Raw genomic sequence first — 17,421 nt, 5'->3', positions numbered from 1 at the left:
AAGGTTAAAGGTTCTTTTCTTTGGGACTGAAAACTTTAATACAAAAGTCTTAATCGGACTAAGATATGCAAAATTATTAAGAATATTGAAGTGAGATTGAGTCTACGACAGATTCAAAATATCAGTAAATGTATAATTTGTCTATGATATATGAATAACCGATGACGGGGAACGGGGAGTAAGGACACTGATATTATATTATGTTAAAATCGCCTCATTCGGCGCTAACGGTGGCCATTTTGCTTCGCTGTCGCTTTAGGTGACAGGCCGGTCTAAGAGAAATTCCTCTTAGACGTAATTTGTGAACGAGATTTTGTGTTAATGAAGTAAAAATTGCGCGCTACAATATGGCTCGGTACGGTCAAAGACCGGAAAATGCCCTCAAACGGGCAAATGGTTAGTACATTATATCTTCTTACCACGTTGCATGGTGTGACCTCTCTTTCGTAATTACACGTCCTTATTGCTTCACTGTCTTGACAAATCTATATTTTAGAGAAACTGTAGCTTATAAACAGACTTTACGACGTATATAAACAAAGATACTAAGCAACAAATTAAAACAAAATTCTAACCAAAAATAATGCGCCATACGATGATATCTTATCTCTCCAGAGTTTATGGACCTGGACAAGCCAGCGCGGGCACTGGATACGCTGCAAGAGGTGTTCCGCAACAAAAAATGGGCGTACAACTGGTCGGAATCTGTTCTCGAACCAATCATGTTCAAATACCTGGAACTGTGCGTGGATCTCCGCAAGTCACATATCGCGAAGGAAGGCCTGTTTCAGTACAGGAACATGTTCCAATCTGTAAACGTTGGGTCTCTAGAACAAGTTATAAGGTTTGTTTCACTTGTAATCATAGCTCTATTACATAACATCAGATAAATATTTATTGTATCCATATGCTTGCATTTCACCATATACCTTAATTTTTAATAATATTAGATGTCCCTAAAAATTGACAGAAAAGTAAAGTTGTAAAATAACTATCACTTTCACTGTCCATGACATGAATAACATGTTTTGCTTTGTATGATATGTCCACCTTATTAATCTTAAGTTTATTCCCCAGTATATAGATTATTCAATCCAAATAAATAAATACTAGGAATAATACTATCATAGTTGTCATCATCTTGATGTATCAACATACTCATTCATCCTCTCATTTACTAAAAACATACATGCATATTTATTTTCACACCTATTAAAATCAACATAGTTGATGGCATATTTACATTGTAATTTTAGCAACATTTTATGGATAAGACTGTCTTATTTTTTAGCCTGATTAAAGCATACATATAAGTGCCAATCGTTATCAGGATAAAAATACTATATTATTAAAGAAATTATTATTTTAGATAAATGCATTGATAAAAATTTGGATAATAAATCAATAGATAATGACTTAGTAGCTTGCTAAAAATAAATCAAAATTAACTTGCTTTCACAGAGGCTACCTCCGTATGGCTGAAGAACGTACAGAGGCGGCGAGAGAACAATCAACCCAAGCTGTCATCGACACTGATGACCTGGATAACCTTGCGACTCCAGAGAGCATCCTGCTGAGTGCAGTGTCTGGAGAAGATGCTCAGGATAGATCTGATAGGACTATACTTACACCATGGGTGTGTATTTTGGACTAATGAGACTTTAATGTCTTAATTGATAATTAATCAACATGGTAGAACTTCCTGTGGTTCATCTTCAACAGCACCACCCTTATGCCTATTTCTTAACAACAGCAGTGTTTAACACTGCTGTGTACTGGTTTGAAGAGTGTGGAAAGGGTGACATACTTTTCCAACATTCCAGCTTTTTCTCAGGGGTAGTGGTACATTGCGTGCGTTGATTACAGATGTCCATGGGTGGTAGTAGCCACTCACAATCAGATGGACTGCCTGTTCATCTGCTACTCCTACATTCCATAAAAAAAGAGGAATTCTTGTCTATTTTTAACCATATAATTGCTTTTCAGGTAAAATTCCTCTGGGAGTCCTACTGTCAGTGTCTGGAGTTGCTCCGTACGAACGCACACGTGGAGACGCTGTACCACGACATCGCTCGCATGGCGTTCCAGTTCTGCCTGAAGTACTCCCGGAAGACGGAGTTTAGGAAGTTGTGCGATAAGCTCAGGAAGCATCTCGAGGATATTTGTAAACCTACTGTAAGTATATTATGAACTGCGATGTTAAGTTATCATTAATAACTTTAATCTGTTTTTTATTTTTATTATGTTTATTTTCAATTAACAGTTGTATACAGTTTTGAAATAGTCAAGAATGTCCTTTTTTCTTATCAATAACACTAATTGGACTACATATTTACATGTTTGTCAGCTTGTTTCATTCTTTTTGAAAATTATTATGTGGATAGCAGTAATAACAACAGTCTTCCTAAATTATTGTAATTTTAAAACGTGTGCCCATCAGAAGATTAATTGATCTACTACACATAGTAAAAGTAATGCATAGTAGACTGTCAAAAAATCTGCAAAAACATTATTCAAAAGATTTGCGTATTTCTACTTTTTTTAAGTTTTATCTTACATCTCTCTGTTTACTTTTACAATTGTGTTTTAATCTAGTAAATATAGCAAACCCTATAAAATTTTACACATTAAAAAATACAATATGTCACATGGCAGCAAATTTCACAGTGTTATTAATTCTTCCTCAGGTACAAACCGGTAATGTGAGCATCTCAAAGCCGGAGACGCAGCAGCTGAACTTGGAGACCAGGTTGTTCCAACTGGACAGCGCAATACAGATGGAGTTGTGGCAGGTTTGTATGATTATAATGTATTTTACAGTTGCTATTTAATAAACATGAACTCTTTCTTGTTTATATGTAATAATAATAAGACATGCAAGGTGGAGCAATCGCCATAGTTGTTTGACATGCAGAGGGTTCTGGGTTTGATCCCCGGTCAGACAGATATCTGGATGATCAATTTAGGTTTCTGTTTTGCGTCTGCGAGTTTGTGTATTCATCTATGTGTCTATCCATGGCTAGTGTATGGCTATGACTGTCGAAAGTGACTAACATTGACAAAGCTGACTGTATAGGTAGTTTACCTATACAGTCAGCTTTCTTCCTATAAACTGTCCTAAGAAGTCTCAGAATTAATCTACAGAATACAGAAGAAGTAGAATTTTTTAATGTGACATAAAAAACACTTAGTATATCTTCATTTAAAATTTAAGAAAATTCTACATGGGTTTTTTTATGGCTCTGTAAAGATATCCAAAATTTCCCATGCTGATACTTTCTCTATATCTACTGGATTTATGAATTTCAAATACAAGCTACATCAACATGGAATAATGCCATCTTATTAATATTAACAATTTATTTACCATACCACCACCATTCCCATAAACAGGAGGCCTACAAAGCCATAGAGGACATCCACAACCTGATGAACATGTCCAAGAAGACACCAGTAGCCAAGATGATGGCCAACTACTACGGCAAGTTGGCTCTCGTGTTCTGGAAGGCTGGCCACTGCCTCTTCCACGCCGCGGCGCTGTTGAAACACTTCCAACTGTCGAGGGAGATGAAGAAGAATATCACGCAGGAGGAGTTGCAGAAGTGAGTGGATTGTGTGCTTGATAGTAGTTTTAGCATTTTGCACGTTTTTTGTTTTTTTTTTTCTTGTATTGAAGTGACATTTGTTTAGGCGCACCATGAGAATAAAAACACTATTGTGAAACGATTTTTGTAACGGAAACGGTTACGTTGGAACATTACATTATGATAATAATTGATTAGGTATTGTCGATTTATGGATACTCGTATTTATATTCTAGGATACAAATATGTATTTTAATAATTTTACCTCTTGCCTGCGTACACATATTTAGTAAATGCACTTAATGTGTGTGTTATTTTTAAAATGCTATTTAGTTTATCTATAGTGCACTGGTTTGAATTTTTTTCTGACGTGCTCTGTTGAGTTGCTTTGTATAAAAATGCAGTGTTACCTTTTTTTTTTTTTTTTTTTATAATATAAGAGTAGCAGACGAGCATGCAGTCCACCTGATGGTAAGTGGCTACTGCCGCCCATGGACATCTGTAATGAACCCAGATAGGATTAGATATTCCTACCTGAGGTCGGCCACAGATGCGCCGCTACCCCTGAGGACTAAGCTGGAACGCCTCGGAAAAGTCTGTCTCCCTTACCACACCCTTCAAACCGGAACACAGCAGTGCCTAACACTGCTGTTATTAGGTAGAAATAGGAGTGGCGGTGGTGCCGCCGGAGTCGAACCACAAAGGGTTCTACCACCTTCAAAACCTGTTTGAAAAATGTGTTTCATTTTGTAAATCTGTTCTACATGCACTAAACAAATCAAAGTATCTGATATAGCAATATGAGCACAGATAAACTAAACTATCTGTAGAATAACTTTAACATTTTTTTTTAATTCGAGTTGCTGCAATAGTGTTTGAAAATAATGTAGTAGTAGTGCCTCCGAAATAAATCCCATTTCTGACTATACCATAGCCATGGAGTGGTAGGCCTCGGAGGTAGATCGTGCTGTCGGCTGGACGCGACAGGCCTGTGTTTTGCATGTCTGTGTTATTTTGTGCCTGCACATTATTATTTGCGCATATTAATTTTGAGTGTGTTTTTGCATGTAGTTTTTATTTTTTGATATAGCAGTTTGTGTGGTATGTTATTTTTTTTAATAAGCTTATTTAGACTTCAAAAACCTTAATGCTTTTCTATAACTATGGAACATAATTTGTGCAAAATTGGATATTTCTAGATTTTTAAACTGCACTTTTTCTGGTGTTATAGTTCAATTCATCTATGAGTTGATTACTGATATCCATGGGCGACAGTGACCAGCGGTAACCAGGTAGACATTATCTTCACCTGCTTCAGTTTTGAAAAGATGTTCAATATTGCCACAAACTTAGAGTGGGAGATGTTTTGGTCACTGACCACCATTTTGACCAAGGAGAAATTGGTATTGAGGTTTCCAACTTTCCACTCAATGTTTTCCTTCACCGTTTAAAACCCTCATAATTTCTGATAAACAAATAGCTTTGAAAAATGAGAGGTACCTGGCATTCGAATCACACTATCACCGCTGCTAAAATCATACAAATACGATTATCGATAATTTCCCTAACAGGATGGCATGCCGCGTCCTAGTAGCTGTGCTCTCTGTGCCGCTACCGTCTCTGCACCCGGAGTTCGATCGCTTCGTGGAAACGGACAAGAGTCCAGTGGAGAAGGCCCAGCGCCTCGCCGTGCTGCTTGGCCTCGCCCAACCGCCCACAAGGGCTAGCTTGCTTAAAGGTGAGTTTGGTCTATTATATGCTTAGATGTTTAACATTTTTAATACTATTTTCGATATAGATATTTAAAATCTTTAATAACAAGCAATGTTATGTAGTATTAGCTTAAAATGGTCCCACTTGCTCACTTCCTCTAGAATTTGTTAGAGTTTTTATATTTTACAAGCTTTGAAAATAAGTATTTATTTGAGCTAGTACAGTAGTCCGCGGTTGGTATGTGACCCTCTCCTTCATACATCGTAATCTCTCGCCTGCATAACTTAAATTATAGAGCCAATTTATTCTTGACAACCAATTTTGGAGATTAAAATTACATCTCGAATTTGGCCTGTATTGCCAACAAGATTGCCGACTGCTTTAGTCCTGAAATTGCAAATGGACCTAATTTTCTTACATAGATAAAAAAATATAAGTAGGTCTGAATGAAATGAAATTGGAAAATAGTTTGTGGGTGATTACTCTACTTAGACTAGTGTGCCTGCTTGTTTTAGCATGTTTTTTACTTTTTGTTTTTGATTTGTTTTTTGCATTTTCAAACACTGCATTTTATAGTCTTAGAAATCCCATTCATGACTGGATTCATGAACTTAACGCGTTAAAATGTAGTTGTGTGCCTCTTACTGAACTAGCGTGTTATAATTTATTTATTTATTTATTTCCATTTAATTCAGACATAGTCCATATTTTGTTATAATATCTATAATATTGTCCATATTTTGTATAATATTTATAATGTAGTTAGTAGTGCCTCCGAAATAAATCCCATTTCTGACTGCACCATAGCCATGGAGTGGTAGGCCTCGGAGGTAGATCGTGCTGTCGGCTGGACGCGACAGGCCTGTAGTTTGCATGTCTGTGTTATTTAATGCCTGCACATTTTTATTTTGTTTTATTATTATTATTATATTTTTTATTAACTGTGTGTGTGAAATTTTGCTTTTATGATTTTATTAACAGTAGTGTTTTTATGCACTTTTTTTGCAATTAGTTTTGTATTATGTGTATGTAAACCCTGTGAAACATTAATTTTGTATTTAGTAAGAAAATATGTACTCTACAATTTTATTTTTTAGAAGCTACCTACTTGTAATTTATTATGATACAAATATCATTTGTAACAATACAATAATAATACAATACAAATATCAAGGAAATTAATTTGTATTTAAAAAAATATAAATTAATTTCCTTTCTTTTGAAATATGACCCAATTATATTTCTTTTTATAATTTTTGCAAACAAATATAGCAAACCTATTTCCAAATGTCAGCCAATAGGAACATGAACATATTGTGTACATCATTCAGAACAATACAAAACTTTGTCAAAGTAGTAGTTCCCAATTGTTATGATAATGACTGTAGATTGGTCTATATTTAATGTCCATATGCATAATACATTTGTGACCATTCCCACGGTTTCCAGACGTGGTCCGTTTGAACGTGGTGGCGCTGGCGTCGCCGCAGCTTCAACAATTATACTCATGGTTGGAGGTCGAGTTCGACCCCCTGTCCATCTGCCACAACGTGCGTGGTGTCGTCAAGTCGCTGCAAGAGGAGCCCAGTTAGTATATCTGTTGTTTTATATGTGTAAAGATGTGTAGATCCGTTAACTTACTTATAAACTCCCTATAAATTAAACAGGAATAATTATTTTTTGTTTTTTTTTTTTTTATTTGATGTGATATATAGGTTGGTTTATGTAGGTCAACTTATCAGCATATATTATTGCAGATTCGCCTCTCGCCCAATACACGAACGCGCTGAGCGACGTGGCGCTGGTCCGGCTGGTGCGGCAGGTGGCGCAGTGCTACGCGTGCATCCAGTTCGCGCGGCTGCTGGAGCTGGCCGCCACCGACGACCTGTTCCACCTGGAGCGCTTGCTGGTCGACTGCGTGCGCCACAACGACATGCAGATACGCGTGGACCACGCCAACAAGTGAGTGCCACACTGTGCCACGAGCGCACGCGAGCCACGTGGCGCTGGTCCGGCTGGTGCGGCAGGTGGCGCAGTGCTGCGATTGCTGTGCTGTGATGATTGCAGTGCTGCGAACCATTTTATCATAATTTAGAAAGAAGCACCAAATAAGCATGCAGTCCATTTGATGGTAATTAACATAGGCAGCCATGGACATCCTTATTCAAACCCAGATAATTAGAATTTGTAAATTGTAGTTCTGCCTGAGGTCAGTCACAGGTGTCTTTAATTATCCCTCTTACCACACTGCAAATCAGAATACAGTATCACAAAAATCCCTAAGAAATTAATACCTAATATGGCAATTAATCGATCATGGTCCTTAAATTTAACTTAATTTCATATTTAAAAAAATACATATATGTATTGTGAATACATATATGTTAAATATGAATAATATTGAAATTAAGTTATATTACTGTTTAACTAATATTATTAATTGTCGTAGGTGTGTGCACTTCGGCGTGGAAGCCGGTGGTGGTGAATGGTGCTCCGCGGCTGACGAAGCCTGCGGAGGCGCTATTCTACAAGCCACGCCCGCTGAACAAGTATGTACATAGAACATAATCATTAACTTATTACGCTTACTATAGTTGACTTAGATAACAACAACAGGTGTTTTGCTTAAGATAATATTAATTTTAGAATAATTAACAATATATTATGAAAGGTGATATAATAAAAAAAATATAAATGATTAAGATAGAGAGTTAGTGTAATGAATTACTATTAAACACTACACGCAGATGATAAAATTATTAGCGTTCGAAATTTTGGAAATATTGTACACAATACACATATAATAAATTATAGTGCAATCGAGTTCTGTATTTGACAACCTTAAGTAATTTATTAGGCGCAGTTGCTCTTTTAGCTTATGTTACAATTTGACCTTCACTCGCTCACTCGTTCACTCTTTAATCCTTCAACCTCACTACCCCAGGTCCGCGAGCAGCTGGTCCGCGCCGCCGAAGTAGTATCCCGCGCGGTGGCCACCCTCTTCCCTCAGCGGCGGCGCGCTGAACGCGAGCGAGCCCGAGTACACATGGTGCAGCACTACCACGAGAACAAGCACGCGGAGCACCACCGCGTGCTGCAGCGGCACAAGATCATCGAGGAGCGCAAGGAGTACATCGAGCGGCTGAACACCGTGCGCGAGGAGGAGGAGCTGCGGTGAGTAGGGCACTAGATGACTGTGATGATGGTGAAAGATGAAGATGATGTAGATTTAAAAGATTTTGTTATGTAACACATCAAAAGAAGTGAAACTTTAAACACTATACTTTTTGAAGTATATTTGATAAAGATGATGCCAGCAAATTTTTCACAATGACGTCCAAAAATTGAGAATATAAAGTTAATGTCGTAAATTTATGCAGATAAGGCCGCAGAGGAATAATTTAAAATAGTTTTATTTTATATGTATAATAATAACTTATATAATGCAATAACTTAAAAAAAAACGATCGTAAAATACATCATTGCGGTTGTACACTTTGATACACGGGCATTTTTTTTTATTTTAACTGTCGAAGCCAAAAGGGGACTTATAATTTATTTTTTAATACACGAAATAAATTTATGTAAAAAGAAATAATAAAACAATATCTTTATTATTATTTCTTTGTAGTAATTTCATTGCATTTCACAGCTTATACACTATAGATTTTTCATTACTTTTTTTTTATACTAGCTGACTCGGCAAACTTTGTACCGCCTCAAAATCTATTTATCAAATATATTTCATATACAATATAGCCTATGTTACTCGTGGATAATGTTGCTTTCGAATGGTGAAAGAATTTTTAAAATCGGTCCATTAGTTTTGGAGTCTATTCATTACAAACATTAATACAAAGTTTTCCTCTTTATAATATTAGGGTAGATTTGTTTATTATTTTGCATTATTACCTTCCACACCTTAACTGAATAAACCATTCCACCCCCCAGCCGTCAAGAGGAGCAGCTCCGCGCCGCGGCAGCAGCGGAGGCTCGCCGGCAGGAGCAGGAGCGGGAGGAGCGCGAGAAGAAGCGGCACGCGTCCGAGCTGGCCGCCATGCGCGAGCGGCACCTGCGCGAGCGCATCGCGCACATCTCCCAGACGCTGCACGGGAAGAAGGTGCTGCAGAAGCTGGACGAGGAGGTACGCTGGTGACTGACTAATGTGTGATTAGGTCTTTGCATCGCTACAGCCAGAGGTGTTAATCCCTATGTAGTTGGACCCCGGCGGCACCACTACAACACCTATTTGTGCCTAATAATAACAGTGTTAAGCACTGTTTGTTAAGGGAGACCTACTTTTCAACCCTTCCCCTTTGTGTCCCCTCAGAAATTGATTCACCCGCAGTGGTGTATGTGCGTTTATGAATTTGTCCCCTGATATAAAAATCGATGGGTGTGCAAAAAAAATCTTCCTATAAAATAAAAGAAAATATAAACTGCGACCTTTGAAATAAGCCAAAAAAATCTTCATATAAAATAAAATATGAAAAATAGAGTATCTGAAAGAAATTGGCAGATGTTTGATTGTTTTTCTAGGTGTGAATAGCTCTAGATGTTATACGACCATAGACCGTATAGAAACTTAGGATGCATACAAGCTGGCCACGATAAAAAAATACAAACCAAGTCATGATAAATTAATTAATAAATACTTTTCGTTCTCCAGGACTTGAAGAAGATGGACGCAGAGGCGATCGCCCAGCGCGAGGCCGAGGAGCTGATGAAGGAGCGACGTGAACTGCAGGCCAGGCTCAAGTCGCAGGAGAAAAAGGTACGATGTTTTCTACCTATGAACCATTGTGAGTTCTGTTACCATTGATCATTTGTACCTACCCATTTTCAGGCAATAAAAGATTTGAATTTGAGTTTTCTGTTTTATAGTAGTGTTTAAGTTCTGCTATTAAGGTCTTAAATAGTGGTAAGGGAAAGACTCATTTTTACGGCTCCATACCCAATAGGTAGAAACGAAATGCTATTAATAAGCCTCTTGAAACTTAATAGGTAAGACACTTAAAATTAATTAATCTTTAGTTAATATTTAGAAGTTCGATTGCCGATTAATCGGCAAAGGGATTATTAATGTATTTAGTTTTCATAGTTAGTGGCGCACCTTCGGGTTCTCTTTTAAACACAATTTTTGATAATTTTATTTTTTTGCAGGTGGATTATTTCGAGCGTGCCAAGCGTCTGGAAGAGATTCCGTTACTCCAGAAGAGTCTGGAAGAGAAGCAGGTACAGGATAAGGCTTTCTGGGAGCAACAAGAAAAGGAACGCATTCAACAACTTATTGGTAATTTTTTTTTTATTTTTAAATATAGAGAAGTGTTTAATAAGAAGAAGCAGATAGCATGCAGTCGTGATTTTCAGTAGCTATTGCTGACCATGGACTCTGCAATGAACCTCAGGCAAAACCAGATTTTCAGCTGACGGACCGCAGATGCGCCGCCACTCGTGAGGACTAAGTTTAAAAGCCTCGGAAAAGTGCTAACCATACCGTTCAAACCAGAACACATCTGCATTGCTGTTAACAGGTGTGGTGGTGATGCTGCCGGAGTTGAACCACAGAGGAATCTTCCATATTTAAAAGTTGTCTTGAAGACTTAAGATGTGAACGCAGCCTCATTAAAAATGATTCCTATCCAGAGAACCGTTCCCGCGACGTGGCGACCCAAGCGCGTCTGGCGCGCATGGCGGCGCACCGCGAGCAGTTCGTGTCGCGGCTGCGCACCGAGCGCGGCGCCGCGCACCACCACCGCCTCGCCGCCTTCCAGCAGCGCCTCGCCGCCGAGCGCGAGGCGCGCCGCGCACAGCGCCGCACGCAGCGCGCGGACAAGCGCCGCCAGGAGGTGAGTGACGTGCTGCGCTGCAGAGTGCAATGTTAGGTGTCTCTAGGTAGGGCTGGCTTAGACCCGGAGCACAGGAGGCACAAAGATTTTGCCGACTTGGTGGCTACAGGGGCGGCGTGGCACCGCAACGTTCTACCACCACAACAACGGTTGTAGACTACTATTAAAAATTGAATAAAAACTTCTTCCAACCTTGTTTCGTCGGTTGTAAGTGCGATGTACGTGCTTCGCGGCGTCGGAAGGCATCGTGTTATGTACTGTGAATTTTTGTGTGAAAAACGCCGGAGTGACAACGCTCTGACGCTACGCCGCCGTCACAACGCATCTTGGGCTACGGTACTTGTAATAAAGGAGAGATGACAATAGAGGTAGGTGGCGAATAGTGCATCAATATAGCGTTAGGTACCGTCACTATACGTCCTACTGTATTTGCAAAAAAGGAGAAGTAATTTCCTCTAGCGGGGAAACGAGTAACATACTTTGCTGAAAAACATACTCTACTATGTAACATTATTGATTACCTCTGTCGCCACAATTTTAAAGTGACTTAGAAAAGGAGGACGTTCTAATTTCGGCTATTTATGTCTTAAGAATGAATTAGTAACTAGCAAAGAAATAATAACTAAATAGCAATAACAATGTCCGCAGTGGCTAGCGGAGAAGCACCGGCAGGAGGAGCGCGCGGCGGAGGAGGCGCGGCGGGCGCGCGAGGAGGAGGAGCAGCGCGAGCGCGAGGAGAAGGAGCGCCGCCGCCAGGAGGAGCTGCAGGCGTTGCGGGAGCGCAAGGAACGGGAGGAGAAGTTAGTATTGATCTTTTTTAGTCAGCTTTTTGTATCTTGAGTCCTATAAAAAATTAACAAATAAAAAATGTTTTATTGATTAAAGTACAATTGTAAAAACAAGGCGGAAGGGCCTCTTATATGTGTATATATGTGTCTTTGTGTATGTGATGGTGTGTGTATGTGTTTGTGAGTGCAAGAGTGTGCGTTCCGAATTTCAATAGCCCTGATATAATTAAAGCAAATAATATCTTATAATAGTTGTTCTGTTTCATTCATTCAGTTTAGTTGCATACTTGATCATTAAGAAGCTGTCGTCAAGAGGGGCGGGGTGTTAGTCCCCCTCTCCTTTATTTTCAAAAACCGTCTTACGTTGAATTTTTTTTACATATAGAAATAGTTTGACATCGTTGAGAAGGGCAGTTGCATTCGCGCTTTAGATATGCAATACCAACTCCTCCTCCTCCCGAATGATAAAATAGCGATACTCTTGGAACTTGATTAAATCAATCTTGATATTGATGTTCGTCGGTACTAACATATATATCTTGTGTACCAGGGAGCACCAGGAGATGCTGGCCCGCGTAGAGGCGAAGGCGCGCGCGAAGGAGGCCGAGGTGGCGCGGCGGCTGGACGAGCAGAAGGCCAGCGCGCTGTCCTCCTGGCGCGCCAAGGAGAAGGAGGCGGCCGAGAAGAAGCCGGACGCCTGGCGACCCAGTGAGTACACCACCCCTGTCATCAGCACCAACAGTCACCAGCACAGTCTGCAGGAGGCGGAGGCTGGACGAAGAAGGCCAGCGCGCGGTCCTGGCTACGATAAAAAAAAATGTATTATAATTACAAGGAAAGGTGGTAAAACCCTTTGTGGTTCGACTCCGGCAGCACCACCGCCACACCTATTGTTTATTTCATAGCGTAAAACCTGTGTATTAAAGTATCGTTTTGTCCGCAGCGCGCCTCCGCGAGCCCGCGCGTGACGAGCGACCTCCACTCAGGGACGAAAGGTATCCCACCTTTTATATATCTTAAATCGAATATTGTCGTACGCATGGAACATAAACATAAATCTATCTTTATGTAAGTAAAAATCGTCATCATAATGGATAATCATTTATTTATAGGCGTGAAGAGCGTCCTCGTGATGAACGTCCGCGTGAAGATCGCCCGCGTGAAGATCGCCCGCGCGAAGATCGCCCGCGCGAAGATCGCCCGCGTGAAGATCGCCCACGTGAAGATCGCCCACGTGATGATCGCCCGCGTGATGACCGTCCTCGTGACGATCGTCCGCGTGACGAACGCCCCCGTGACGAACGCCCCCGTGACGATCGTTTCGGCGCGAGGGATGAACGTCCGAGGGAAGACACCGGCGCCTGGCGCGCTCCCAACAGAGGACCGGATCCAGATCGCGATAGGGAAAGGGATAGGTGAGTAGCAGTTTCATAGATTTAGGTACTATAAATTACATTGGTAGAACAAAGATTTATGATTAGAAGCGCAATTTTAGGTAATTTGATTTGATTTAAATCGTGCAACAAAAACAATATTTGGACTTATGTATTTAAATTGCTGAAGACATTTTCAGCCCTAATTTGGTAAAGTAAGGTACAATATAAGTAACAATTACGTTAAGTACGTAAGATTTTCAAAATGATAAATAGTAAAGTGGTATGAAAAGCTCAATATTTATAAAATATTCCGAAAGTGTATCAGTAATACATTGTTGTATGTATTCAACAGGCCAAGATACGCTGGTCGTTCTAGCGGCCCAGAGAGTGGAAGCTGGAGACGTGGACCCTCCGATCCACCGCCAGCGGCTGCGGTAAGTCGTCTTGGATAGCCACTTATTTTGTCAGTCAACAACTGACCGCACTTGATAATTTTAAATGCAATATATTGTTTTTGATATATTAATAATGGCATTATAATAATGATAACAAATTGATATGTGTCATCCTAAAATGATGGGATTTCTTTCATCAAGTCACTATTTTAGAGATTTTGTGATGCAGCCAAAAAAATTTTTTTTAACTTTTATTTTTATTAACAAACTTCATTTACTCTTCACTTACGAGGGTAACATAATTATATATTTTTTGATTACACTTCTATTATAATTATAATAATTCTCAAGCTTAATAAACTGTCGTATTACAGGAGCGTACCTCAACCTGGCGTTCCAAGGACGCGCCGCCGCGCGACGACCGGTTCCGTGATCGCGAAGGACCGAGAGACCGCGAAGGACCGCGAGATCGTGACGGACCGAGAGATCGCGACCGGGACCGCGATGGACCGAGGGACCGCGACGCCGGGTACAGGGACCGGTATCCGCCGAGACGGGACGACAGGGACCCGCCGAGGAGGGATGACCGGTGAGTTTGAGGGCTTTGTATACGAGTACGTCACAAAAATTTCGATGGAACGCAAGATCACGATGGGCCGCGAGATCGCGATTTGACCGCGGTATTGAGACCGGGACCGTGATGAACAATGACAATTCGTACGCCATTGTAATGCTTTTTCAGGTCAATAGAAAATTTTATTTCCACCACTTTTGAGTTTTTAAGTGATTCTATGGTTGGTAGATCAATAACATCAGGCCTTTATTATACTATTTGAATTGCCTGAAAGCGTCATATATTTGTAATTATTTTAGTCACAATGAACTTTTGGTTTTCTTATTTTTTAAATTAATGGTTCGTCTGTGTCTAACAGTGACGGGCCCAGACGTGACGACCGTGACGGGCCTCGTCGTGACGACCGTGACGGACCGCGGCGGGACGACCGCGACCGTCGCCCTCCGCCGCGCCGGGAGGATAAACGTAAGTGTTTTATATATTTTTTTCTAATATGTATAGAACAATCTCTCTGACCTATACCTGCGAGCAACAACTTCAGAGCGGACTACAAGTTTGGCGCGGACTCTAATAGTATAATTTATTTTTATAATAATACTTATAATAAATCCATTTTATTTTCCATTTTATTTCGCTAACCGGTTACCTTCAAATTTTAATATATTTAAATTATTATTGAAAGTTGAACAAAAATGTGCTTACAAGCTTAATTAAATATAGAATGCTTCCTGAGTTTGAGTGGGTACCTTTTAACCCTGAAGTGAATATAGGGTGTGGTGATTGTACCAACAGACATATCAAAAACCCCATCCAAATTGGATAAGTGGTTTTCAAGAAAATCGCAGACATACATACATACATACAGCGATCGAATACAAAACCTCCATTTTTAAGTTAAAAATAACACACAACTTGACTAACTAGCTAACTAACTAAGAAAATAGATAACTTCAATAATGCAAGAATAAAAATTATTGAAATCAAAATTATTTATTCCTTGCAGCTCGCGGCGATCCCGACGACGAATGGCAGCAGGTTCCAAAACGCTAAACATCGTGACATTGAACATGTGAAGGGTTCAGCGAGTTTCATTTCTTTCTACATTACACTTTATAATGTTATAATAATCTTATATATAAAATTCTCGTGTCACAATGTTAGTTACCGTACTCCTCCGAAACGGCTTTACCGATTTTCACCAAATTTTATATGCATATTCAGTAGGTCTGAAAATCAGCTACTATCTAATTTTCATACCCCTATGTGATAAGGGTTGTTCACCCTTAACATTTTTTTTATTTATATGGCAACAACGTTTGCCGGGTCAGCTAGTAACATGTATAGTTCTTAGTGTGGAGCAAAAGGCGTTTTGTGGCCTTTGGAAATTATATTCTAGACTGGTTTAAATTTCATCTCATCTGAGATGAAATCATCTCGTCATATAGATGTCCGTCTAATGAAAATGTTGATAAGATAATTCATTGATTTCTTAAATTAAATGATATAATTTAAATGAGAAGTCATGACACCGTTAGTGTATATTTCTCAATATAACCACTTTCTAAAAATTTTGGAAGAGTAGATATGTTTTCGGATTTTGCCCAAATGTAAGTGAATGTGAGAACCCTTTTTCAGTATTAAGAAGGGTAACTTGAGAAAAATAAATTTACAAGCTATAAATAATTTTTGTAATCTATGTCAATAAATTATAATTATAACTCGCTTCCTATAAGACTTTTTATATTCTAAGGTCTACAAATATTTTTTGAATTCGCTGAACCCTGAATCCATTTTTTATTCACAATTTTGTATCATGCTTATGTATTGCCATAAAGTTTGTATTGTGCATAGTTAACCTTTATTGCAACTTACCCTATGTATGTTATTAATATGGAATAAAGGAACATTTATGGGATTTTAAGTGTTTGAGTTTTATTTTGTTCATTAATTGAGATTTTCTTGTTGATAATTGTTAGGGCCTGTTTCGTGTCACGCGGCTTTTTATATGCGTGCAAGTAACTCGCATCAAAGAATTATTCCGTTGAAGAATTTCCCGAATCATTTGAGCTTTGCATGCATGACAATAAATATATGAAACGATAGATAGCAAAGCCCGCGTGATTGGAATATCTCCTTCAGTCTAAATAAAGGTAGCAATAATTATACAATAGTTATTACATATTGAACAGTAGGTACATTTGTCGTTAAGTGGTTATTGAAACCCGTGGGAAGTAACTTATTTTGTATTTTTTTTTTTTTTTGCATGTATAAAGTACCGAATGAGTAATAAGGTACTTTATATTAATTACAATCTAGCCTACTATAAGACTAATGAGTAATTTTACGCTAACTTAAACTGCTAAATAATCATATAATGAAGGCGGCGTCCTCTGACACTGCACTTCTTTGTCTTATCACATAAAGGAGTAGACACATTGTTCTTGCGTTCTATAATGTTCACTTATCACTATTTCACTAACACTACACTGTGTCATGTCACTAACTCAAATGGTTTAATCCTTTTGAGTCTTCTCACTAACTTTAACAGCTTTAACAAGAGCTTCTCAAAGACCTTAGACATTAAAGTATTAAATAATAGTCATCTTGAAGGTCTTGAAGGCGTGTAATCTTATAGTCACATAAAAGGTACAGAGTAACGATATAATAACTATACGTAAGTAAGTTCACACTAGTGATTAGAAGTATTATAACTACACAAGTATCTCCGTTATTCGACTGTTCTTGCTGAAGTCTCCGACCAGAATGTCGCTCTCTGTTAATTCGAGCGCCTTTAAGGTGTCGTCCCCACTTCACCTACCCGCATCTGTTTTTAAACTGTAGTATCAAATGCGTCACTTATTACTTTAATGTAACGTTATAAAAATGTGATATCGTTAATATCCAAGCTTCTTATTAACGACGATAACATTCGGCCGTCCTGCTCACACGTTCGTCCTCGATCGTGTATGGTCTGATGCAAGAGCTGCAAAAGAAAACCAGTTGTTTAATGCCTAAGTCCAGAAGAGTTACACATTTTCTTGTAATACCGACTCGCACGTAAGAGGCCCGAACTGTTTATCAAAAACATGGCTTAAACTATACGCATTTTCTTGCAATACCGACTCGCATGTAAAAGGCCCGA

The 17,421-nt window shown here is 39.1% G+C and overlaps 1 protein-coding gene across 1 annotated transcript; it reads left to right on the top strand.

Annotated features, from left to right (window-relative positions):
• Window positions 1-169: 169 nt before the first annotated feature.
• On the top strand, window positions 170-15,472 carry eIF3a (eukaryotic translation initiation factor 3 subunit A). Its single transcript, XM_073078131.1, has 23 exons — window positions 170-396; window positions 616-844; window positions 1,462-1,636; window positions 1,987-2,175; window positions 2,688-2,792; window positions 3,394-3,602; window positions 5,156-5,322; window positions 6,747-6,884; window positions 7,055-7,259; window positions 7,747-7,846; window positions 8,242-8,471; window positions 9,249-9,441; window positions 9,967-10,071; window positions 10,461-10,590; window positions 10,944-11,146; window positions 11,795-11,946; window positions 12,485-12,642; window positions 12,878-12,929; window positions 13,047-13,349; window positions 13,663-13,744; window positions 14,080-14,294; window positions 14,638-14,744; window positions 15,283-15,472. Exons 1-23 carry the CDS (start codon window positions 348-350, stop codon window positions 15,327-15,329), a joined length of 3,543 nt encoding a protein of 1,180 aa, XP_072934232.1. The 5' UTR covers window positions 170-347; the 3' UTR covers window positions 15,330-15,472.
• The last annotated feature ends 1,949 nt before the right edge of the window (window positions 15,473-17,421 follow it).

The sequence above is a fragment of the Epargyreus clarus genome, unplaced genomic scaffold (genome assembly GCF_041222505.1).
Source record: "Epargyreus clarus isolate Ecla_fem2 unplaced genomic scaffold, WU_Ecla_fem_2.2 ptg000012l, whole genome shotgun sequence".
Taxonomy (NCBI): Eukaryota; Metazoa; Arthropoda; class Insecta; order Lepidoptera; family Hesperiidae; genus Epargyreus; species Epargyreus clarus.
The sequence above is the reverse complement of the archived record's forward strand: the minus strand, read 5'-3'. Positions and strand labels throughout refer to the sequence as shown.

Excerpts from the sequence above, each read along its gene's own strand:
- eIF3a (XM_073078131.1), top strand. The coding sequence starts at position 348 with ATGGCTCGGTACGGTCAAAGACCGGAAAATGCCCTCAAACGGGCAAAT. Across the intron at positions 11,147-11,794 it reads CGGACAAGCGCCGCCAGGAG|TGGCTAGCGGAGAAGCACCG; the intron begins GTGAGTGACGTG and ends CAATGTCCGCAG. Across the intron at positions 12,930-13,046 it reads CCTCCACTCAGGGACGAAAG|GCGTGAAGAGCGTCCTCGTG; the intron begins GTATCCCACCTT and ends ATTTATTTATAG.